At 64.7% G+C, this 23,869-nt stretch overlaps 1 protein-coding gene across 2 annotated transcripts in view; it reads left to right on the top strand.

Annotated features, from left to right (window-relative positions):
• The window catches only part of MAD1L1 (mitotic arrest deficient 1 like 1), a 238,344-nt gene that overhangs the window by 202,283 nt on the left and 12,192 nt on the right, over positions 1 to 23,869 (top strand). For both annotated transcript variants that reach the window (XM_052656304.1, XM_052656297.1), the window contains exon 17: positions 13,285 to 13,475. In XM_052656304.1, coding sequence (XP_052512264.1) covers positions 13,285 to 13,475 — 191 coding nt within the window. The remainder of the gene's footprint in view (positions 1 to 13,284; positions 13,476 to 23,869) is intronic.

Raw genomic sequence — 23,869 nt, 5'->3', positions numbered from 1 at the left:
AGCGGGGTGTGACTAAGATCAACAGTGATGCGGAGACACGGCTGATTTTGCGTTGGGCTTGCAGCCCGTGGCCTCGCTAAGGTCAGGCAGCGCTGGGAGGGTTTGGCTTCCGTTGCCTGCTGGCGCGTCGGCTGTGAGCAGGGCCTGTCGCGTTTGTTCCTGTGGGCCTGACGCCTCGCGTCGCACGTTCTCTCCCTGTTGCCGCGCAGCCGGGACTTGATGATGGTGCCAAGCCGCAGAGGTCGGCGTGGGCACTGGCCCTGCTCCTGGTCCAGGGGGCGCGGTCAGCTCTGGGCTCTTTGCGGATGCCCTTGCTTGTTCCTGTCTAGTCTGTCCGCCGAGAGCGTTTGTCACGTTAGGTGTTGAGTTTTTTCAAATGCTTTTCTGCATCACTTATAGGCTCATCTGGTTTTTCTTCCATAGACTGTCAGTGTGGTGGGTTACTGTGAAAGTTTTTTACTAACGTGTTGAACCAGCCCTGCATTCCAGGTGTAAACCGCCCTTGTCTGTGGTATATTTTTCTTTCCGTGTGTTGCTGAGTTCAGCTTGCTGTTTCCGCAGTAGTCCTGGCGTCTCTGCTCGTCTTGGTCTGAGCGTCTCCTGTTGCCCTGTTGTCTGAAAGGCATGCATGGCATTTCCTCTCTGCAGATGGCGTGTTTGTCTACACAGACAAGCCCAAGAAGGTTTTAGAAGAGCGCAGGGAGTTCATTGTTGATTTCTGTGTGTTGGTCCTACATCCTGTGTGCGTGCTCAGTTGCTCGGTCGTGCCCCACTCTTTGTGGCCCTTTGGACCTTAGCCTGCCAGGCTCCTCTGTCCATGGGCTTCCCCGGGGAGAACGCTGGAGAGGGTTGCCATGCCCTCCTCCAGGGGATCTTCCCGACCCGGGGGTCGAACCCAAACCCACGTCTCTTTCGTCTCCTCTGTTGGCAGGTGGGTTCTTGACCTAATATTAGTGCCATCCGGGAATCCCATCATGTCCTGCAACCTTGCTGAGTTCACTTACACGATCCGTGGGTGTAACGCGAATATGGCATCTGTGAGCAGTTAGGGAAGCTAAACCCTAAGACATTATGCCATCCCTGCTCACTCTCCCAGAATGAGAGTCCTGAGTATAATTCTAACAAAGCGCATCAAAGGTCTGTGTGCTGAAAACGGCTGTGCATTGAGCAAGGAGTCAGGGGGCTTCTAATAAAGGAAGAGGCAGGCTGCGTTCAGGCGCGGGAGACTCCCCGTCCGGAAGCTGTCCCTGCGGCCCGGGCTGGCCCCAGGCCGCGGTTACCGTGGGCGGTCAGCTCTGTGTCCCTGGCTGCTTATCCCGTCTGCCCGCGCGAGTGCGTCTCCTGGCTGGCGGCCGGCCGTTCCCTGCTTGGAGGTCGGCGCCTTCCTTCCTCTTTCCCAGACCTGGAACTTGTGAACCTGTGGCCGGAATCCAGTGAGGATAACTCACGGTCACCAGAGCTGTTAATAAGCACGCAGATGACCTTGAACCAGTGAGCAGACAGACCCCCCGGTGCAGCCGCTGCCCTGCCGCTCAGCATGGAGACGGCCGATGACCAGCGTCCTGGGCTCCGTAAAGGCTCAGGGGCCGCGTGTGGGAGAGGCTTCGAGGTCCCCAGGGCGCCAGGCCCTGTGGTGGGCATGCCGGGAGGGGCAGCACGGGACGCAGTGCGGGGCGCGCAGACGCCTGCGGCTGGCTAGACCCTGCAGGTGTGCACCCAGAGGGTCGACCACTGCACGCTTAGGACTTTTTAATAGAAACGGCATCTCACTTGATTGCTAATAAGGAAACGGTTTTTACTTCTTTTCCAAATGGTCTTATCACAACCAGAGCTCCTTTATCTCTTCTTCTGCTCAGTTTGTACAGAAGCTTACCTTCTTGTTTTTCTTTGTGATTATTTTGTATAGAAAGTGTTAACTTATTCTGGAGTTTCATTGGTTTATTCCATTTAAGCTTAGAAAGTTCCTTATTGATTTGATAAATTCTATTTTCTTCTGTGACTTTTTGGGTTGTATTTTATATTTAAAGATCTGATCTGCTTGGAACGTATTTTGGGATGTGGCATAAGGTGAAGGCCTCAGTCGATCTTTCTCCTGATCACAGACGGCTGCCCGGGTGCCGTCCATCAGCTAATCGTTCCTTGCCCTGTAGGTTTATAATGTGTCTTTATTTTTCTTTGTCTTTATTCCATGGCTTCTGGGCGTTTATTTCATTTTTCTGTTCCACATCTTTAGTAATTATAACAGAAAGTATGCTGGCATATCTGGTGTAGAGCACGGCTTTTCCCTTTTCTTTCCTTTCATTTAGATTTCTTTAGCTTGTTTATTATTCTAAATGAATTTCAGAAATGTTTTGTCAAGGTCAAGAAAAGCCGTTGAGGTTTTGGTTTTTATTGACACTGCTTTGAAGTGAAGTGAAGTCGCTCAGTTGTGTCCGACTCTTTGCGACCCCGTGGACCGTAGCCCACTAGGCTCCTCCGTCCATGGGATTCTCCAGGCAAGAATACTGGAGTGGGTTGCCATTTCCTTCTCCAGGGGATCTTCCCGACCCAGGGATCGAACCCAGGTCTCCCACACTGCGGGCAGACGCTTTAACCTCTGCACCACCAGGGAAGCCAGTGACACTGCTTTAAAGATATAAATTAGTTTGGTGGGTGAGTTTTCAGCTTCGTTGCATCCCGTGTCTCTGGACAGGTTGGGGAGTGCCAGGCCTGTGGGACCGAGGGGCCAGGCCGGGGCACCCCTGGGTCCTTGGAGCCCCTCTGCAGGCTCGGGTCCCGGGACATGTGTCTCTACCCCCGCCCCACTCCTGGCCACTGTCTGCTGCCGGGCCATGTCGGGAAACGTGGGTCCAGGCCGCCTTCCTCCGTCGGGGGCCCGTGCGGCTCCCTGCGCCCCCAGCCCCCGGCCCCAGGCCTGCCTGCTGCTTCTTCCATTCTTGCGGTTCTCCCGGGGTCACCTCTGCTGGAAAAACAGAAACAGCTTGAGAATCGTTTGCCCAGCAGCTCCCCCAACACACTAACAGCAGGTGACCTATGGCTCCAGTGAGGCATCTACTTTGGAGGCAGGACCCAAGCCCCAGAGAAGAGCCGGAAGCCAAGGGTGGGAGTGGAGGGCAAGGGCGAGGGCGAGGGCTTGGGGTCACACCCCTCCACCTCCTGGCAGGGTGTGCACCTTCTCAGGGACACGGGCCCAAGAGCCAGGGGCCCGAGGGTGGGCACTCTGCCCAGAGCTGCTAGGCGGTGGTTACCGCCTCCAACATGGCTTCTCCAGAGCCGAAAAAGAGCCCCCCAGGAGCCTGGATGTCAGCAGAGCCCCTGAGCCCAGGTGCACCCGGCGGGGGTGGCGCCAGGTCAGCCTGCTGGGAGGTGCAGAGAGCCGCCCTCGTGGCCCGCCGGGGGGTGCAGGGAGCCGCCCTCGTGGCCCGCTGCGGGGTGCGGGGAGCCGCCCTCGTGGCCCGCTGGGGGGTGCAGAGAGCCGCCCTCGTGGCCCGCTGGGGGGTGCGGGGAGCCGCCCTCGTCGGCCGCTCCCAGGCAGGCTCTGTGCGGAAGCTGGTGGCGCTTTAATCACTGCGCGTCCCAAGCTGCGCTCTCTGCACTGTTTGTTTGCTCTTGGTGTCAGGTAATAAAGGGCAACACCATCAATTAGGTGCTTAATTGGAGTTGTAAGGGAGTCGTGTAATTTAATCTCTGGTTTGCAGGCAGACAGGCCGAGGGAGGGGCAAGCGAACCCCCGCTGCAGCAGCTGTGGCCCCTCTGCCTCCTGCTGCCCGTGAGCAAGTCCCTGGTGGCCCCACCCTGTCCCCGGCCACGGGCAGACCTGATGCCATCCAAGGGCAAGACCCCGGCATCGTCAGCAGCCCAGCGCCCCCACCTAGCCCTGTTCTCCACGTTGGAAACAGCGCGAGCGGCCAGGCGAGGCAGCCTGCTCAAAACATGGGCAGTGGGGACGTTCCTGGGCAATCAGGCTGTCTGGGCAGGAGCAGCCCCGCAGGGCGTGTGTCTGCAGTGTCTGTGGGGTCCCGGCACCCCCCTCTCCCCGGCTCCTGGCTCTTTATGGGACTCCTCCACGAGCTGTCTCCTGGGCATCGTGGGATTAGTGGAGTCAGAACTGACTTCTCCAGGCTACAGCAAGAGTCCCCAAACCCGTGAGGACGACCCAGGCCCCTCACTGCCGTCACCGAATGCTGGCGAGCAGCGGGAACTCCGTTCGTGGCTGGTGGGGACGCGGGATGGCGCAGCCAGGCTGGAAGCCAGTTTGGTGTTTTCTTATGGAGTGACCGGATGACCCAGCCGCCACACCCCTCAGCGTTCGCCTGGAGGAGCAGGACACGTATAGGTCCACATGAAAACGCGCAAGTGCCACAGCCTGGAGGCCGGCGAGAAGGCCTTCAGGAGGCGACCAGGGTGTACAGCGCGCTCCATCCAGACAGGGAGCATCATTCAACACCAAGAACAAAAGAGCTGCCAAGTCACGAGAAGGACACGGAGGAAACTTCCACACCCATGACTGAGTGCAAGGAGCCGGTCGGGAAAGACCACAGACCTCGTGACTGGTGGCACGATGGTCTAGGGAGGGTGGAGCGGTGGAGACGGGAGGATGAGGGGCGTTGAGGGGGCGAGGTGGAGCCCAGGGAGCGTTCAGGGCAAGGACGCTGTCCTCTGCACCGCTGGGAGGCTGCATGTTCGCCGTTACACGTTCGGGCAGGCCCACAGGCGGACGGCCCCCAGGTGAGCGGCACGGCAGCAGTGCCTGTAGGGCTCGTGGCTTCCGGGCAGGCTCATGACGCGTGCCCGCTCTGGAGGGCGTTGATGCTGGGGGGCGGCGCGGCTCGGTTTGCAGGCAGTCTTTGTCACCTCCAGTCATTTTGCTGTGAACCTTGCGCTCTTCTGATGGTCTTTGGAAAGAACGCCCAGTCGTCCCCTGTTCTACCTGAGCAGGTGTTTCCAGTAAACAGCGGGTGTTGTGCAGCAGTCCCGACAATCTGGCTCCGGGACGTTCAGTCACTCAGTCGTGTCCGACTCTTTGTGACCCCATGAATCACAGCACGCCAGGCCTCCCTGTCCATGACCAACTCCTGGAGTTCACTCAGACTCAACGTCCATCGAGTTGGTGATGCCATCCAGCCATCTCATCCTCTGTCGTCCCCTTCTCCTCCTGCCCCCAATCCCTCCCAGCATCAGAGTCTCTTCCAGTGAGTCAACTCTTCACATGAGGTGGCCAAAGTACTGGAGTTTCAGCTTTAGCATCATTTCTTCCAAGGAAATCCCAGGGCTGATCTCCTTTAGAATGGACTGGTTGGATCTCCTTGAGTCCAAGGGACTCTTAAGAGTCTTCTCCAAAACCACAGTTCAAAAGCATCAATTCTTTGGCTCTCAGCTGGGCGTCACGTCTGGACTCTGCAAGGGGAGGGGAAGCCACGTGCATCATGTCTGGACCCTGCGGGGGAGGGGAAGGCACGTGCGTCACGTCTGGACTCTGAGGGGGGCGGGCGGAGCCACGTGCGTCACGTCTGGGCTCTTGCGGGGGAGCCACGTGCGTGCTGTCACGTTGTTGGTGGTCGGCCCAAGCCCCACTCCCTGGGCCAGGAGCAGAGTTCATGCAGCCTAGATTCTGGTCCTGACAGCCGCCGACTGCTGTGTGTCCTCGGGTAACTCCCTTGGCCCCTCTGAGCTTCCGCTTCCATCCCGGGCAGAGGCTGTTCCCGAGCTGGCACGCCTGCTGCGTTGGGCACTTGTGATCTCTGACCGGGGCCGTCCAGGCCAAGAGGGGCTGCAGGACCGCCGGGCCGCCTCCTTCCCCCTCTGCCGGCGGGCGTGTGCATCGGGTTCGCTCCTCCTCACAGGCGGAGCTTCCGTGTGGTCACCCCTCGGCTGGAGCCCATCTTCCTGGTGCTCTCCCAGGCCTGGCCCCGCAGACCACGCTGGCTGTCCCTGCCCCGTCCGCTGCTTCCCGAGGCTGTGGCCAGCTAGATCCGAGGCTTTCTTTCTGCTCCCGTGCCGTCTGAGGGGGTCCCTGCAGTTTGGCGGTGAGACCTCGCTGCAGCCGTCGGCAGCTTTAATAAACTGCCTTGCCTCGAAAGGAGAAAGACGATTTAAACTCTCGTCTTGCCCAAAGCAGACAGATTGACTGGCAAATAGCTCAGTCAATAAGAGATGAGCCCCGGAAGACTTTTGTCTCCGAGAGGGAGCTCGCCTTCCGGGGAGTTCATGTTCTGTGAGCCCACCACCGGGAGTTAATTAATACATGCAGCGCGGGGTGGACAGAGCCAGAGCCTCCTGGAAGCGCCCCCCGACTCGGGACAGTGCCTGCTTGCCAGCAGCTCACAACCACCGCCCTGGGCTCCTCCCCACCCGAGCCAGCAGCCCAGGGCCCCGTCATCCTCTGCTCCCCAGGGTCCTCACCTCTGGCGGGCAGCCTGCAGGGAAGCCACTGGAAATGTGTGTCAGCCAGCATGTTCTCACGCTCCGTCTCGGGGGTCGAAGGTGCTTGCCCTCCAGGTGGTCTCGGGCCCCGGCAGGTGTGTGAATGTGTGCAGAAGAGCGTGTGTGTGTGTGCGCACACCTGTCAGCACACGAGCGTATCTCCAGGCGCTTTGCTTGTGACTGCCGGAGCCCGTTTCCCTGCCCGTGAGGTGGGGGTGCGTGTGGTGATGCTTCATGGGGTGCTTCCAAAACCTGAGACCAGCTGGTGCGTGCGGAGGGAGCCTCGGCTGGCTGGATGAGCGGCAGTCACGAGCCGTGCACCCAGGTCCCCCCCTGGGGGCTTCAGATGGGAGATGTGGTTGGTCGACAACCAAGTAGGTAAATAAGTTGTCAGAGGTCGGCGAGTTCCACGAGGGGAACCCCACCAAGCACGGGGCCCCCAGAGGCTGTGCTGGGGCCTCGGCAGGGGACCAGCCTTGTGCCAAGGCAGCATGGACACAGGGTGGTCCTCACCGCAGGGCTGGCTCTGCCGGGGCCGTCTGGGGTCCCCCCCGGCTCCCCTGCTCTCTGTCTGGGTGGCGCTGAGCAGCACGCTGGCCCCTGGGCCTGACCCCACGTCTACCCCGCCCAGGGCTGTGTGGGTCCAGGGGGCAGGCTGTGGCCTTCTGTTCCCGAAGGAGCTGGCGGGTCAGCGCTTGGCACGGCGCGGGCCGGGGGACAGGCCACCCCACGGGCCCCTGCTGGCTTGTCTCGGCGGTGAGGGGGGCTGGCTCCCCGGGGGTGTGGCACCGCATCTGCGCCCGCCCGTCACCCTGGGACTCTCCCACCCCTCAATCTGGTGGGCTGTGACTGCTGGTGTCTTTCCAGGTCATTTCTGAGCGAGGTGACAAGCTGCTGGCCAACTGAGCAGTTAGCCACACAGCGAGGCCTGTTTGAAAGCCAGCACCGCGCTCACCAGGGCGGCGTCTGCCAGGCAGCCTGGCGGTGGGCACGCGGGCTGCTCATCTGCATGTAATTCCAGGGCCGCGTCTCATTTCTCGCGTGAAACGTGCAATTTCCGGCCCCACGGGGGGCCCAGACTCATGGCGGAGAGACTGTTCGGGGCCCTCTGGCGGCAGGAGGCTCTGGCCAGCAAGTCCAGGTCCCGGCCTCCTGTGGCTGAAGCCAGCAGTGGGGATGGTGTGCCCGGCGTGCCCGGACACCTGGAAAGGTGTCCGGCCTGGGCGCTGTGTCGGGAGGGGAGCGTGGGACCGCGGAGCTGCCAGGCTGGCCGCGAGCCCCTCAGCACCTAGGGACCATGCGGGCTTCTCTGCCATCTCCCCTCCCCTCCTCCCCCAGCAGGAGGCTCTGCCCTCTCGGGGGGCAGGCCCTGCCCCGCCGTGAAGGAACCCCATTCATGGAGCTCGGCGCCCACAGACGCCCCACCAGCTCCCCACTCCAGGTGGCCTGCGGGGCCGGGGCACTCACCCAGTCCCAGCCCTGCAGCGCCGGCTCCCATGGTGGCTAATAAAATGGCATCAATATTTAATGCCTAATTATTAAATATTTTAAAATGTAAAACTGAACTAGTTTAGGCATTCCCAGACATGAATAATTCAGCCCTGGCAGTGGCCCCGCGCGGGGCCTGAGCAGAGCCAGCGGTGCTCACGGCCTGCAGAGGCTCGAAGCCGAGCGTCCAGAGCCCTGCTCCCCGGGTGGACACCCTCTGTCTGAGCCGCCAGCCAGGGCATTCGGGAGAGCCGGTCCGCCCCTGTCCCCAGCCTTGGCCTCCCCATCGCAGAGCAGGCCGTGCTCCCCGCCTCCTGTGGATGCGGCAGGACCACAGAGGCTGCTCCTGGTGACAGGCGCAGACCTGGGCGGCCGTCACCCCCGCTGTGGCTGCCCCTGCTGTGCCCGGGGCGACAGGCTGTGTGTGAGCGTGGGAGCTGGCGGTCCCGGCTCTTGGAAAGCAGACGGTGCCCCCCAGCCCGCATCCTGCCCCCCACCACCACGAGGCAGTCCCGAAGGCCTTCCTCTTGCTGTTTCTCGGGTGTCCTGGGAGTTGGCCCTTTTGCACAGAGAGATGCTCTTTCTAACAATGAAGAATTCAACCTTTCGTTGCTTCTATAAACCCTGAAGATCTCAGCATTACCTAAGTGTTTTTTATTCACTGTTCAGAAAGAAAAATGATTCTGTCCTGAGTCCCCAAAGGACAGTTTCAGAAGCTACTTCCAAGCCCTAAACAGCATCGCTGCAAGAACCCAGCTTGCACCGCAGCCCACAGGGGCCTGTCCCCAGCCAGCTCGGGGCCCCCCGCTGTGGCAGCCACCCGCCCGGGGGTCCGTTCACGGAGTCAGGGTGGGGAGGCCGCTGGGGGGCTGGTCTCAGCACCAGCCACCCTTGGTGCCATCAGCGCCCCCTCCCGTCCGGGGCCCCCAGCTGCCCGGGGCTTCCATCACCATCGTCTCAGGGACAGAAGCCCTTTGGAGCGCCTGGCGGGGCCCCCAGCTGCCCGGGGCTTCCATCACCATCGTCTCAGGGACAGAAGCCCTTTGGAGCGCCTGGCGGGGCCCCCAGCTGCCCGGGGCTTCCACCACCATCGTCTCAGGGACAGAAGCCCTTTGGAGCGCCTGGCGGGGCCCCCAGCTGCCCGGGGCTTCCATCACCATCGTCTCAGGGACAGAAGCCCTTTGGAGCGCCTGGCGGGGCCCCCCAGCTGCCATGATGGGCTGGGCGGCATCCTGGGAAGGGCGCGAGTGGCCCTCTGAGGAGGGCGTGGGCCGTCCCGTGACTGTGGCCTGGGCGGCATCCTGGGAAGGGCGCGAGTGGCCCTCTGAGGAGGGCGTGGGCCGTCCCGTGACTGTGGCCTGGGCGGCATCCTGGGAAGGGCGCGGGCCCTCCCGTGACTGGCCACGTTCCTCACGGTTGGAGCACTTGGCGTCCTGTGGGGACACACGAGTCTCACCCCCTCCAGGGCTCCGCTTGCCTCTCTGCCCTCCGCGGGCCTCACACTCCCGCAGTGCCGGGCCCTGCACGCTGCCTGGTGCTTAGACCGCAGCCCGTCACGGCGGGCTGGCCTCCCGGCCGGCGACCCCTGCTGTCAGCTCCTGCCCCGCCGTCCATGCTCCTTTCCCCTGCTGTTCCCAGCCCGCTGCGTGTCCAGGGGCTGTGGACGGCGGGGCGGGGCTTCTCGGAGGCTGTCGTCTGCCCTCAGGCCCCAGGCGGGAGCCGGTTTCCACACAGCTTTGTGGCCCCCTGTTCGGGTCGGTGGTCAGTCCTGCCTGTGGCCCTGGGACTCGGAGCTCGTGTGGATCCAGCTCCTGCTCCCTGCAGGATGTGGCGTGTTCCGCGCCCGTCTGGCCGGGAGGCGGGGCCTCTGCTTCCGGAGGCCTCTGTGTGGTCTCCCTGACGTCCTCTCCTGCCCGCCCTCTGAAATCTCCGTGTAGAGTCCCCGCCAGCTCGGTGCCGGGCCCCGGGGTCGCTGGTTGCGTCCTGTCTTTGCTCTTTCCCGCCTGTCTTGCGTGTCTCTGAGAGGCGTCCTCTGCGATCTGAGCCCCTCTCCGCTGTCTGCGGGAGCCTGGGCCCCGCTGTGGGCGCTGTGAGGCCCGTCTCGTTGCTGGTTTCTTATCCGTCTAGGTTGCCTTATCCTTATCTTACATCAGAAGCTCCTGCGCATCCAGTGACCCCGGCTGTGCTTCGGTGGATGCTTTCTCTGGGTGGGTGGGGGTAGGAGGCTGGCCGGGGCCCCCCTCTGAGGCTCCTCTGCCAGACACCAGTGTGGCCCCCACCCCCTTTCCGGAAGGGCCGCTGCCCATCTGCTGGGGTTGGGGGGCTCAGCAGGGAGCTCCACTGCCAGGCCCCCTCACTCTCCCCACCAGGCACAGAGAGAGACCCCCTCACTCCCCCCAGGACAGGAGAGACCCCCTCACTACCCCAGGACCAGAGAGAGACCTCCTCACTCCCCCACGACCAGAGAGAGACCCCCTCACTCTCCCCAGGACCAGAGAGAGACGCCCTCACACCCCCACCAGGCACAGAGAGAGACCTCCTTACTGCCCCTAGGACCAGAGAGAGATGCCCACAGCCCCGCCCCCCACGAGGCGCAGAGAGCTGGCGAGGCCCTCTCTGGCTGTGCTGGTCAGTGGGCCTGCGGGGAGACCGTCTCCGCCACGGGTGTGTGTCCTGGGAGCATCTTGGGGGCGTCTCAGGAAGGGAGCATCTGAAACGGGCCTGTGGGCCTGAAGCTGGGCTCTGTCTCCTCCCGGGGAGTTGGGTCCCCTGGGGCAGGAGCGGGGTGACGCCCTCACCAGGACCCTCAGACGCCGGCTCCCCAGACTGAGCGCAGGCTGCCCGTGGGCACAGCTCAGGCCCGCTGGTGGGGTCGGGAGGAAGGCCCAGCTCGGGAGACTGCCCGAAGGCTGCAGGGAAGGAGGGGCGGGACGGCCGGGCGGGTCCTGCACCGCAGCTCAGGGCCCTCTCAGCCGCCCCTGCTGCCCAGGCTGACGGGGAGGCCAGGGGCCCTGGGCAGGGCCTGGGCGTGAGGCTTTCATCCCTTGCACAGCAGAGTGGCCTGGGGGAGCTCGTTGGGGTGAGGGCCAGTTGGGGGGCAGGCAGGAGCTCAGCCTGCAAGTGAGGGCTGGGGCGGGAGCTCAGCGAGCCCGGGGGTGAGGTCTGGGGGAGTGAGGGCTGGGGCGGGAGCTCAGCGAGCGCGGCAGCCGCTGTCTGCTGGCTGCTGTCGGCCAAGAGTGGCCATCGCCAGCAGGTCAGGCCTGAGGCCGGCCTGGGCCCTGGTGGGACAGCTGTGACTGTGCCGCAAGCTCGGGTCCCCAGTCCCTCCAGGGGAGGCCTCTGCTCGCTCTGGGAGAGGCTGGGCCAGAGCGATGTTGTTTCCACGGAGGAAGGTCTATCTTTTATTTATTTAATCCGAGCCATTTTGTGAATTATTCATTCACATTTATGTAAGCGATTGAGCTACACGGATCGTGGGAGCAGGTTAAGACGCTGACTCTGTCCCGAATCAAAGGGGCCGCCCCCTGGGTCCTCCCTGGACTCGCCCACTCGGCGGGCTCTGCCGCTCCCGGCCTGCCCCTGTGGACCGGGCCGCCCGGGGCCAGGTGCCCTCCGCCTGTAGGACGCTGCCCCAAGCCTACGTCCCGGCCTCGCCTTGCAGGTCCACGGCAGGTCCCCGGGCAGCAGGTGGCTCGGGTCACCCACCTGCTTGTGGGGTCTGTCAGCGGGGGAACAGGCCGTGTCTGCACACAGTGGGTGCCCCTCACAGCCGGGCTGCGTGCATCCGGCATCCGAGAGCTCGTGGGTGGCACAGCCTGTGTCACGGGTGAGACACCCGCACGAGCTCGGCTGTGAGCGCTTCCTCCAGAGCAGGCATCCCCCCCCGTTAATGGCCCGTCCTCGGTGGCTCAGCTGAGGGATGAGGGGAGAATCTGGGGTCAGAGTGGGCGGCCGCCTTTCTAACTTCGGAGTCTGGTTACTCACTCGGTCGATCAAGGGCCCTGTCCCCAGGCTTGGCTCTGGAGTGAGGGTGGCCCTCAGGCCTTCAGGGCAGGAGGCCATCCAGGAGCACAGGGGCCGTGGAGAGGCCTGGCGTCAAGATCCCTGGTTTGGGGCCGGGGGCGGCAGCTGCCGGGCTGCCCCAGCGCTGCAGGCCGTGGAGATGAGACCTGGGAGGTGTGTTAGAACCCTGGCGTGTTGCAGAGTCTGTGCGGGTCCTGAGGTCCGGGGTCAGAGGGCCCCGCCTCTGACGTGGATCTGCGGTCAATGTTCGGTCACCCGAGTCCAGCTTGTGAAGTGGGGGCCCTGCACGCACCTCGTGGCTGCGGTGGCTGCTGAGCGCGTTGGGGCCTGTCCAGTGGCTGCCACCCTCCCCCCCAGCAGCGCCCGGCCCTCTGCCCCCCTCAGTCCGCCCTAATCCTCAACACGGCTGCATCCCCAACGACCCCTGGAACCAGCGTTGGGGGAGAGGAAGGGGATCTCTCTCCCTAGAATGCAGTCTCCCTGCCCGCCTGCCCCGTCGCCTCCTCTGGAAGAGACCCTGATGACATCCGTTCATCTGAAAGCAGCCCCCCCGGGGCACCCACACCTGCACCAGACGATTGAGCTACACGGGCTCAATCGAGCTACAGGCCCTGGGTCCTGAGGGTCAGCCTGGGGCGGGGGCAGTCCTCAGGGAGGGCAGGCTGCACACTAGGCTGAGCCTGGAGGCCTGGGGTCCCGCACCCCTGGCAGCGTCGGGCCTCACGGGCGACTCGCGTGCCCCATGTTTAGCCGGCTCACTAATGATGGGGCTGAGCCAAGGTTTAACTCGCCGGACGGCACCTCAGTGGGGGGACTCGGGTAACCGCTGTGCGTGCTCCTGGCAGCTTCCCACAGCTGCTTTCTCCCCATGCAGCCCTGTACCTGTGGGGGCGGCAGGTGGGCCCAAGGGCCCTGCCCTGAGCTGTCCAGTTAGGACAGGGCCCGGGGTGCCCTGCCCGACCCCACACCCAGGGAGCCTGCCTTCCCCCAACGTCTGGTCTCCGGGAGGCCAGCCGGGGAACCACGGGCAGCGTGATCCCAAATCTCTGGATGACCTCCACTCCTGCAGCCCCCACCCCCGTGCTTCTCAGCGGTGGCCTGGGAAGTGTTTGCCACTCCCTGGGCTGACGGGACAGACCCGGGGCCGGAGTGTGGGATGGGCATCCTCGTCTGGGCCCAGAGGAGGGCTGAGCCCGCCTACTGCCCGGCTTGTCGTCCTCGTTGGGAGCAGCATGTGGCCGCTTGGCCCCGGGCGTGGTGTGCGCCCCGCTCACCCCTCAGTCGATGCCTTGCTGCCCCTGAGTGTCCTCCTGAGACCCCGGGGAGCTGACTGCTTCTCCCTCCCCGCAGAGCTGAAGAAGCAGGTGGAGAGTGCAGAGCTGAAGAACCAGCGGCTGAAGGAGGTCTTCCAGACCAAGATCCAGGAGTTCCGGAAAGCGTGCTACACGCTGACGGGCTACCAGGTGGACATCACCACGGAGAATCAGTACCGGCTGACGTCCATGTATGCCGAGCAGAAGGCCGACTGCCTCATCTTCAAGGTGGGACGCAGCACCCCCCGAGTCCCGGGCCCCTCTCTGCCCTCTCCCTCGGCGTCCACCCCCCTGGGGGGCAGGGGTGCAGGGCTCCGCGTTACAGTGCCCTCTGGGGACTGAGGAACAGGGTGAAAGTCAGGGAGGGGCCTTCACCGCAGGTGCAGCTGGACGGCAGTGGGCGGGACCAGGGAGAAAGCCCCGAACCCGAGCTGCTTCCGCAGCCGGGGCCCCGGGAGGGCTTTCAGGGCCTGACAGGTGGCTTTGGCTCCGCCTCACCCAACGGTGGGAAGTCTAAGCAGCTCAGCGCACCTCTGCCCACTTGCTGGACCCCAGGGCGCTGAGTCGGGCGGGAGTCCTGTGTCCGGCACAGCCCCCGCCCGCCGGCTCAGAGCACGTGCAGAGTGTGGGCCGAGGGAGGGGCCCAGAGAGCAGTTGGCTGGCGGGGCCCTGCTCTCCAGCTGGAGCGCCCGTCTCACTGGGCTGGGACTCAGGGCCCGTCTTGCCTGGCCCCAGGGGTCAGAAGGATTCCCGGCCAGCCGAGCTCCACAGAAGGGTCTTGGGGGAGATGGCAGGAGCGGAGGCTGGCCCTGCCACCTGGGACAGACACAGGCTCCCGGGGCCGCGGGTCCAGCTGAGGAATGACCACAGGTGACGGCAGCCTCCGCGGTTGACTTTGTTTTCCCAGAGGCGGTTTCTCAGGCAGCAGGGGTACTGGAGGCAGAGTTAGAAACAGCCGCGCTGTCGCGTGTGGGGGCGCAGGTGTGCACAGGGGAGGGCGGTCCTGGGCAGCCCCGGAGGAGGGGGAGCCGCCTGCCAGAGCTCTTCCCCGCCTTCTCCTCGCAGGGCCTGGCCCCGGCCCGCACCCAGGAGTGGGCCCGGAGCCCCAGGCGTGTCTGGAAGGTCTGTCCCGGGAGCTGGCAGCCAGGGTCCCTGTTGAGCTGTGAGGAGGGTGGGAGTTCCGGACGCCCCGCGTCACCCAGGGTCACAGCGCCCTGCTGTCTGAGACCCCAGGGGACGGGGGCCCAGCGATCGGGGGCGGGGGGGGAGGTGGCTGCTTCTCGCTCACCCGCGCCATGTGTGCGTGTGCACCCGCCGTGTGGAGGGGCCGTGGGGGGCGGAGCTGGGCCCCTGGGCCCTGCACAAGGGGTGGCTCTGTCAGGAGTAATGAGGCAGGACTCGCCTGTTGTAACCGTGGAGTCCGTAGTTCACCCGTGTGTCGTCGGGCTCTGTGGGTTTCGACAGATGCGAGCTCACCCCTGCCCGGCGCCCGGGTCATCGCCGGCTCTGTGGCTCTGCCTTTCCCGGAGGCAGTGGACTCACAGGCCGGCTCCCTCAGTTAGTGACCCGGCCGAGCCCCAGCTCTTCCCCTGACTCGACGGCTGGCTCCTCTTCGCTCTGAGCCATCTTCCCCACCTGGACAACCCACAGTTGGTTTGTTCATCACTTACTGAAGGACGTGGTTGTTCCCAGGCTTTAGCAATTACTGATAAAGCTGCTGTAAACAGGCTTAAACTTGTCTGGCCGCGTGAGCATGTACACGCAGCCTTAGCCTGCGGGCGGCGTGGGCCGGCGTGCAGCAGGGTGGCCCGGGGGCTGCGGTCTGCCGGCCTGTTCCCCTGCTCTGCACCTGCTGTGCCTTGCCCCTGCTCGGTGCGCCCAGCTCAGGCGCGGCCTCTGCAGAAAGCTGGGGCCGCCCTCACCCCCTGCCCTCCCAGCCCGGCCCTGAGGCGAGTCCACCCAGGGAGCTGGTCTCGTTCTCAGCCTGGCCTCGGGCCCAGAGTGGGCAGTAGGTCCCCGAGGGTCGGAAGCAGGGAGCGGAGTCGGGCGGCAGAGCCTGTGCGTGGGGCCCACTCACTGGCGCCGTGGGGATCATCCTGGGTGTCATCCTGGGGCATCTGCTCCTCCCCATAGCCCCACGGCCCCTCGGGGAGGGGGGCGGGGACGGTGCTGGACCGCGGGCCAGAGCCTCGGAGGTGTAACTGTCCCCGGCGCCCGTGGGCGGGGCACCGTCTCGTGGCTCCGGGCGTGCGCTGGCTGGGCACGTGCACGTGTGGGGGGCCCCACCCGCCTTTGTCCCCTCGTGCCCAGTCAGCGCGCCTCCCGGGGGCCCACAGCCCTGCCCCTGAGAAATCCACGGAGGGCAGTGCAGTGGGGCGGGTCCCTGAAGTCCCCAGGCTGTGCGGTGCCAGCGTTGGGGGTCCCGAGCCGCCAGCCCCTGGCCAAGTGTCAGCTGGTCCTCTGGCGTCCAGAGCTTTCCCGACAGAGACCAGCAGGGCAGCCAGAGGGTGGCCACTCCTGTCCCCTGCCAGGCTCTCAGCTGCCCCACGGGGCCCCGGGTGCTTGCCTACAGGTGGAGGGGCCTGGTCCCCACCGACCGGACGCCCTGCCCACTCACGGCCTGTCCAGCAGGGTCCACCCCAGGGCGCTCGTTGTCAGGGGTCAGAGACTCAGGCTGAGGCCCCCGTGGCCCCGTGCGCATCCCAGAGGGGCTGGTGTGCAGGTGCCTCCGGGGGTGGGCATGTGACCCCAGCTGCCCGCTGCGTCCTGGGAAAGCGGCTGGGATGAGCAGAGTGCATTTGCGGCCCCCCCACCCTACCCCAACCTCGTGCGGGCAGCAGGCCCCTCACCACCCTGGCTCCCAGGCCCACTGTGCCCTGGCGCAGGCGTTCCGTCCGCTGGACACAGGCCAGCAGCCTGCTGCATTCGTGGGGGTGGGAGCGTGGAGAGGGCAGCCTCCGTGGAGGCAGGAGGGCCAGGAAGCGCCCCCAACCGCGGGAGTCCTCTGCCCACCGCCTCTGCCTCCCTGGAGAGAGCCTCCCGAGCCAGGGTTGGGGCTAGGGAAGCATGGACCACGCTGCAGCCAGGCCGTGGGCGGCTCCGAGATGGAGCCAGCAGGCTCTGCTGGGAAGGCAGTCGGGGTTGCCAGTGACAGCATTTGGCTGGGGGCGGGGGCAGGGCTCAGAGGGGCCCCCTCGGCACATGCTGATCTGGGCCAGGCCGTGATCTGGGGCTCCTCACCCAAGCATGCCTGCCTGCGCCGGGCCTCGGGGTCAAGCTGGGACGCGGAGGCGTTCCCCACACCTCTCTCTGCACGGCAGGGTGCTGGGGTACAGCCTGGGGTCAGCAAGAGCAGAGGCCTGAGGCAGTGAGGACTCGGAGCCGCGGGAGGCCCGGCCCTGGCCACTCTGTCCCCTAGATTTTTGGACCTGGCGACAGTTGAACACAGCTCGTCCGCGATGGGGCCAAGGAGCAGGCATGTGAGGTGCAGGTGGGGGTGACTCTGGGCACCCCGAGGCCAGTGGACAGCTAGTGACTGCCGCAAACAAGAGCCCCTCGGCAGCTTTGGGGGCCCACCCAAGAACGCCCCCAACCCCACCCCACAGAGCCAGCAGGCCCTTGTCCTTGAAGGCCATCCCCAGGGGGCTTTGCCCTGAGCTCGTGTGCTGACCCCCGCCCCGCCTACCCTTCCCTGCAGGCCCAAGCCCTCGCTGCCCCGCAGCCTCACCCAGCGCTTGGCTCAGGGCCCTCATACCCTCCTCCCGGCCCGGCACAGGCATCCTAGCCTGGTCACAGGGCATCGGTTCAGGTGCCATCGGCCTGGGAAGGGCCCACCAGAGGACCCCAGGGGCTGGTGCCGTCCACCGCTGGGCTGGATGTGGTCCCAAGGCCTAGCGGGTCACCCAGTGCCCTCATCCAGCTCATGTAGCCAACACTCCCGGTGCAGGACCGCCTGCTCTCCCCAGGGACCCAGGCCTCCCCCCGAGCCGATGCCGCAGGACTGAGCGGGAGCGCTCGTCTGGGGGCCGTCCTGGGCGGATGCCGAGTCCCCCAGGCCGCAGGACCGCCTGCTCTCCCCGGGGACCCGGGCCTCCCCCCGAGCCGATGCCGCAGGACTGAGCGGGAGCGCTCGTCTGGGCGCCGTCCTGGGCGGATGCCGAGTCCCCTGCGCCACCAGTCCTGATTAGCTGTGCAAACCTCATTAGTTCACATCAAATTTTGTGGAAGGTGCTCCTCCGGGGGCCGCGTGAGCAGCCTCTGCTCTCCCAGGAGCAGCCCCCCTCGGCTCCCAGCCCCACCCGCCTGGGCGCCGCGGTCTGTCTGCCCCTCCTCCAAGGCGCTGCTGCTGTGAAGAGTATTAAGGCAGCTTCTCCAGGAGACGGAAGGGAGCACGGGGGTCCCTGCATGGCCTGGCGTCCAGCATGGTTCCCTCGGAGCTGGGGCTGGGCTGGGCTCTGGTGTCTGTCATGGGGGCACGGCCGTGGCACAGGCCTGGCAGAGCCCCTCGGGGAGCTGGAGTCTTGGGGGCCGCTGGGCAAGCTGGGTGCTCTGACGGTGACCCTGCGGCGGGGCACCCTCGCTGTCAGTTCCCTGCCCCACGCGTGCCGGGCCCAGGGTGAGGGCTGAGAGGAGCTGCCCCCCGTCCTGCCCCTCAGCCCCGCCTGTCGCAGCCCTGCTCTCCGGCTTCCCTGAGACCCACTGACCGCCCATCCCTCCAGCCTCAAGGCAGAGAGGGGCCCTGCCATCACCCGCCGGGGCCCCTGGCCTGGGTCCTGGGGGCTGCCCTCCTCCACATGGCCCCTGTGTGGCTCACAGCTGCACCCCTTCAGGAAGGGGCCTGTGAGTGCAGTGCCCAAGCGCCCCTGAGCCCCTGGAGACGGGTGGAGACCCCCGGCAGGGCCTCAGGGCAGGGCCCCAGCTCACCCTCCATCCTCAGGGCCCAGCGGGCCCCAGGGCTGGACGAGCGAGGTGACTGGGCCAGGGTGCAGGGCCCGTTGAAGCCCGTCCCACCTGCACGCAGTCTTGTAGCTTTAACTCATCTGGGAACCAGAACCCCCGGGTCTGGGGAGTCAGGAGCCTGGGGGTTGCTGGTCTCACGGGCAGGGGCCCGGCATGCGCCCGGCTTCCCACAGCCAGCCTGGGTTTTCCCCTTACATGGGGGAGGCGGCTTGCTTTCGGGTCAGAAATCCTCAGGTCAGGACAGACGTTCAGAGTCGCAGGGTCAGCGCGTGTCTGGGGCAGGCTTGGAGCTGAGGAGGGAGCTGTAGGGAGCGGGGTGCTCCCAGGACAGTGCTCCCTGGCAGTGCTCCGCTGCCGACTCCCAGCGGTGACGGTGCTGGGTTCTCTCAGGCGTTGCCAGGGGCAGCTCCTGCCCCGCTGCCTTCTTCCCATGGTGGGGTGGGGGGTGCTTCTTTGGGGCTGGCCTGGCCGTGCTGTCTGACTCCCCCAGCACCCTCCCACCAGCTGTGGGTTCGCGCCCCGCCACCAGCGGTGGGCTCGGCCCCCAACCAGCCGCAGGCTCGCCGCCCCCGCCCCCCATCAGCCTCGGGCTCACACCCACCCCCACCCCCCCCCCCCCCCCGCCAGGTGCAGGCGCGGCGCTGCTGTCCTGTGAGAGCTGAGCTCGTCTTTGTGGTTCCGCTATGGCAGGCAGCGTTTGCTCTCACGTTGCACTGGGGATGCAAAGTTTCTTCCAAGCTGAGCCTACTTAAGTTGATGACGATAGTTGATTTAAAGAAAAACATTAAGTAAATGACGGACCTGGCCGGCGGCATGCGTGGACAGCTGCCGCTCAGAGACCCACTGAGCGCCTGCTCACTGGCCGCTCGCCCGGCCCGCAGCAGCCCCGACTCCTCACCACACGGAGGGTTCCCAGGGAGCTCCCAGCTCACGGGGCCCAACACAGGCAGCTTCTGACCCGGGGCCGCAGGCTCCCCACCTCCCTCCCCTGCCTCAGCTGAGACGAGGCCCTGATGCCAGCCTGCAGGGTCTGGCATGCATGGGCCCTGGCCCCCGCCGTTAACGGCGGAGCTCCCGCAGCGGTTTACCCGGCTCTCAGCCTGACCCTGTGGTGAGGAAAATCAAGCTGAAATTAAATCAAATTTCAAATGTTAAGCTAACCAATTAAAAAAGTAATCACATAGAAACACGCGTTTTTCAGAACACCGTTGTTTACTCTGCCCTGATTAATCTGTGCAAGAAGGAGGTCTGGGCTGCGGGGCAGCGAGCCCAGCGCTGCCACCATCCCTGTGACCTGTCCCTGGCGGGTGCAGGGCAAGGACGGAGCCCAGACCCGCGGGTCCCGGCCCCCACCTGTGCCTCTGTGCCGAGCGCCCCTCTGGCTGGGCACCAGTGTCCTGGGGCGAGATGTCCCCGGGCCCAGCCCCCCAGCGAGGCCCAGCCTGGCTGTCGCCCTGGGGGCGTCGTCTGCTGCCGTGCTCCCCTCCGGCACGCCTCCTGCTCGGCCTCCCCCCTCCTCTCCTCGCCCGGGGGGCCTGGCCCATCCTGCACTTGGCGTCAGCACCAGAGCCCATGTTCACGTAGCACAGGCTGTGTCCACGGGTCCGGGGCTGGTAAGGAGTGAGACGCTGCAGCCAGTGCTGCCCAACACTGTCTGACTCAGTGCCGTCCATCACCCCTGATATTTCTCACAGAGCTGGAACAGGTAACTCTAAAACTTACATGGAACCACAGAAGACCCAGAATTGCCAAAGCAATCCTGAGCAAAAAGAACGAAGCTGGAGGCATGACCCTCCCAGACTTCAGACAGTGCTGCCAAGCTGCAGTCATCAAAACAGCATGGTACGGGCACAAAAACAGGCGCGTGGGTCAGTGAGGCAGGCCAGAGAGCCCAGCAGCAGACCCTCACATCCACAGCCGGTTAAGCCACGAGCAGAAAGGCGAGAACGCGCAGTGGAGAAAAGATCATTCCTTCAGCAAGTGGTGCTGGGAAAGTCGAACAGCCGCATGGAAACCAGTGAAGTCACAACATACCTTCTCGCCATACACGAAAATAAACGCAAAACGGCTTCAAGACCTAAATATAGAACAGGACACCATCAAACGCGGACCTCCTGGGAGAGAGGACAGGCAAGGCGTTCTCTGGCATAACTGACAGCGGTATGTTCTTACCTCAGCCTCCGAAGGTAATAGAAGTAAAAACAAAAATAAATAAGTGGGGCCTAATCAAACTTAAAAGCTTCCTCACAGTAATGGAAGCCATGAACAGTGAAACAGCCTACACACTGGGAGAAAGCATTTGCGAACAACGTCATCGACAAGGGCTTCCTTTCCAAAGCATGCAAACAGCTCACACGACACAGTAACAAGAAAGCAAGCAACCTCATCAAAACCGGACAGAAGGCCTGAGGAGACTTTCTCCAGGGAAGACGCTCGGATGGCCCACAGGCACGGGAGAGACGATCAGTGTCTTAGAGAAACGCAGATCAGGGCTGCAAGGAGGCGTCGCCTCACGCGGGCCAGAATCCTCCCATCAGAAAGCCCACAGGTAACACGCAGCGGGGAGGGTGTGGGGACAAGGGGGCCCTCCTGCCCTGTCGGCGGGAGCGTGAGCTGGTGCAGCCGCTGCGGCCAGCACTCTGGAGATTCCTCAGAAAACCGAAGATGGAGCCACGCTGTGACCCTCCAGCCGCCCAGCAGGGCCTGTATCCAGACAGAGCTATAAGTCACAAGGCTTCCCTGGTGGCTAAGTGGTGAGGAACCTGCCTGCCAGCGCGGGAGACGCAGGCTCGACCCCTGATCCGGGAGAGAAGAGCGGTGGCCAGCCCAGCAGCCCGGCCCTGACGGGGTCCCGCTAGTGCCAGGGGTGGGTCTCCCCTCGCCCCTACCCTACCTGCCCAGGCGGGGCAGCTGCCCTGGCCTCTCGGGGGACGGGGGCTGGTGACATTGCTGATGGGGCTTCCCTCGGGTGAGCTCCCCCCCCCAGCAGTGCCAGCCGTCTCCCAGGAGGACGCCAGGCCCTCCGGGACGGGCGGGGGCCAGGGCCCGGGTCCCTCCAGGGTCCTGTGGGCTGTCGTCAGGTGGGGGTTCCTCTGTGTCTCCGCCCCTCCATGTCTGCTGAGGGACTAGGGTTGCCCCTGGTCTGCCCTGTGAGCAGGAGGGCCTGTGGGCAGCTGTGGGCGGGGCACAAGGTGTGCCCCGAAGGTTGAGAGCCGGCTCGTGGGGCCCAAGGCCACAGAGGAGCTCGGGCGTCAGGACCGGGAGACGCAGAGGCCGTGCAGGAGCAGAGGCGGCGCAGAGCCGCCCGCTCAGTGATGAGGGCCTCAGTGGGCACGTGGATGGATGTGCTTGGTGCTTGGGGAGTGAGCTGGTAATTACACTTCACCGTGAGGGCCATCAATCGTGGCCCTCGCCAGAGCGCCCCCGCGGGAGGTGGGGAGGCCATTTGTTACCTGGTGACTCACAGGAGCGGCTCAGCCAGCTCCAAGCAGACCTTTCCCGGGGCTGGACGCAGGCTCCAGGGCAGCCCCCCACCTGCCTTCCCCTGCCACCTGCCCAGCCCCCCAACCTGCCCGGCCACATGGTGCCTGGGAGGCCAGCAGGAGGGCTGTACAGAGGTTCCTGGATGGTAGGGTGCCCGGGGATTGCAGAGGATGAAGGGGGCTTGCTTGGTTCAGCCTGAAGGAGGTTGCAGGGGACGGGAAGCACTGAGGCCCCCAGCCCTGCTGAGCTCCTGCCGCGCTCCCCCTACCAGATGGTGGGGGAGCCCCCCAGAGGGGCTGACTCCAGTGAGTGTCCATCCAGTGGGTCCTGGCCGCGGTAAGGCCCTGGCCCCCAGGCCTCCTCTCCCTCTATCCGCAGGGGCGCCCACGCCTGGACCGAGAGGCCCGCCTGCACCTGGGGGTGCTCCTTCTGGGCGGCTGGGGCCCCTGGGCTTGGAGCCCCCACCCTGGTTCCCACCTGCGGATGCCAGGCCAGGAGGGGCGCCTGAGCAGCGGGGAGCCCCACCATGGACACCGGGTGATTCAGTGACATGATTACTCCTAACGCAGCACCTCACAGAGCTGCTTATTAGATTTCCCCCTTTCCTTCCAAACGCTGCTTGGAAATAAACACCTGGGGCTGTTATACTTCGTCCCCCTCCGTTTAATTAACTTTTAAATCACATGATGTCACTGGACTGCCCTCAGGTGCTGGCTCTCGGCCGGGCTTGGGGACTGTGAGCCGCCCGACATGCCCGCCCTGGCGAGGCCCCTGCCCCTCTCAGGTGGGATTTGGGCTCCTCGCTGTGGCCTGAGGCCCCGGCTCTGCTGTGGTGGCCACGTGCCCCTCGCCCCTGCCCGGCACCCTGGAAACCCGAGGCGGCGTCGCAGCCCCAGGAGCTTTGGCCCGGGAGCGAGGCCCAGGGAAGCCGCTCAGACTGCCGAACCCGAGCCGTGTTCAGACAGAGGCCCAGCCAGGCTACTCGGGAGAGGAGGCTCCCCCTCACGGTCGTGCCCTGCCGGGAGACTGAGCAGTGTTTTCCTAAGCCGGTGGCCGTCCTTCCTGGAGGGAAGGGCAGCAGTGTGTGGGACCCCGTCTCCCCGCGCGGAGCCGGCCTGCACACTCTCCTGCTACCAGAGTGCAGAAGGGCCGGCCACCCCTCCCCGGCCTCCCCTCGTGCGCCCTCCCAGCCCTGGTGGTCCCGAGCCCCAGGAGCCCTTTCAGCCGTGCGTAGGCTGCGGGGAAGGCAGTGTGGACGGGAACACTCTGCCTCGCGGGAGCGGTGGGCGTCAGAGCGCTGACTGATTCCCCGGAGTCACGTCGGCTCAGGGAGGCCTAAGCGGGGGCCCTCAAGCCTTCCTGCCGGACCGGCTCTGCAGGGTCGCACTGAACCGCTGTGCACCCTCCGGGCTCACCGAGCTTGGCCTCTGCCCGCCGCCCGTGCCCGGCTCTCTGTCCCTAGGCTGCAGCGCATGGAGTCCTGGGTCCCGTGTCCTGACACAAAGCTGGTGCTTACTCGGCAGAAAAGGCCGGCGAAGTTGGGAACAAGCTGTGGTCTTCCAACTCCCCAAAGAGAGTAATTTCCTCTCCCCGGACAGATGCGAACGTGAGGAGCCTTTGCAAAAACCATTTCTGAAATTAAATCACAGGAAGATACGTGCAAGAAGTGAGGAGATTATCTGTATTCCATTCTTGGGGCCAAAGAGCAAATTCAGCTGCAGGATGTGTTTGGAAATTTCTTTTTTAAATGAACATGGTCAATGCCAACACAGCGCTGTCAGCAGGATGAGGAAAGCCCCGAAGCGCGCCTGGAAGCCGAGCGTAGCCGCGTGCGCAGGCTGAGGTGCTGATGGAACAGAAAATGCACACACACGTTGTGCACACGCAGACTGCATCCCCAGGCGTCGGTGCGGAGAGAGAAGTCCTTCCTCCCTTTTGCTCCCACTGTTGGCAGTGGGCGGGGGGCGCCCGAGGGCGAACGCCGGAGCACAGGCAGCGTCTCCCACCGGGCCGGCCAGGGGCTGGGGGGCCGGGACCCTTTGCTTCCACCCCGCTGATCCGGGTCGTCACTGGCTGGCACTCATCCTACGCCCAATGCCCCGTGGGTCCTAGCACTGGGCAGATGCCCCGGGTGACTCATCAGACGGGCGCCCTCGGGGTGGGCTTCCCTTGGTGATGTC

Source organism: Budorcas taxicolor, chromosome 2, assembly GCF_023091745.1.
Source record: "Budorcas taxicolor isolate Tak-1 chromosome 2, Takin1.1, whole genome shotgun sequence".
NCBI lineage: Eukaryota > Metazoa > Chordata > Mammalia > Artiodactyla > Bovidae > Budorcas > Budorcas taxicolor.
The sequence above is the reverse complement of the archived record's forward strand: the minus strand, read 5'-3'. Positions and strand labels throughout refer to the sequence as shown.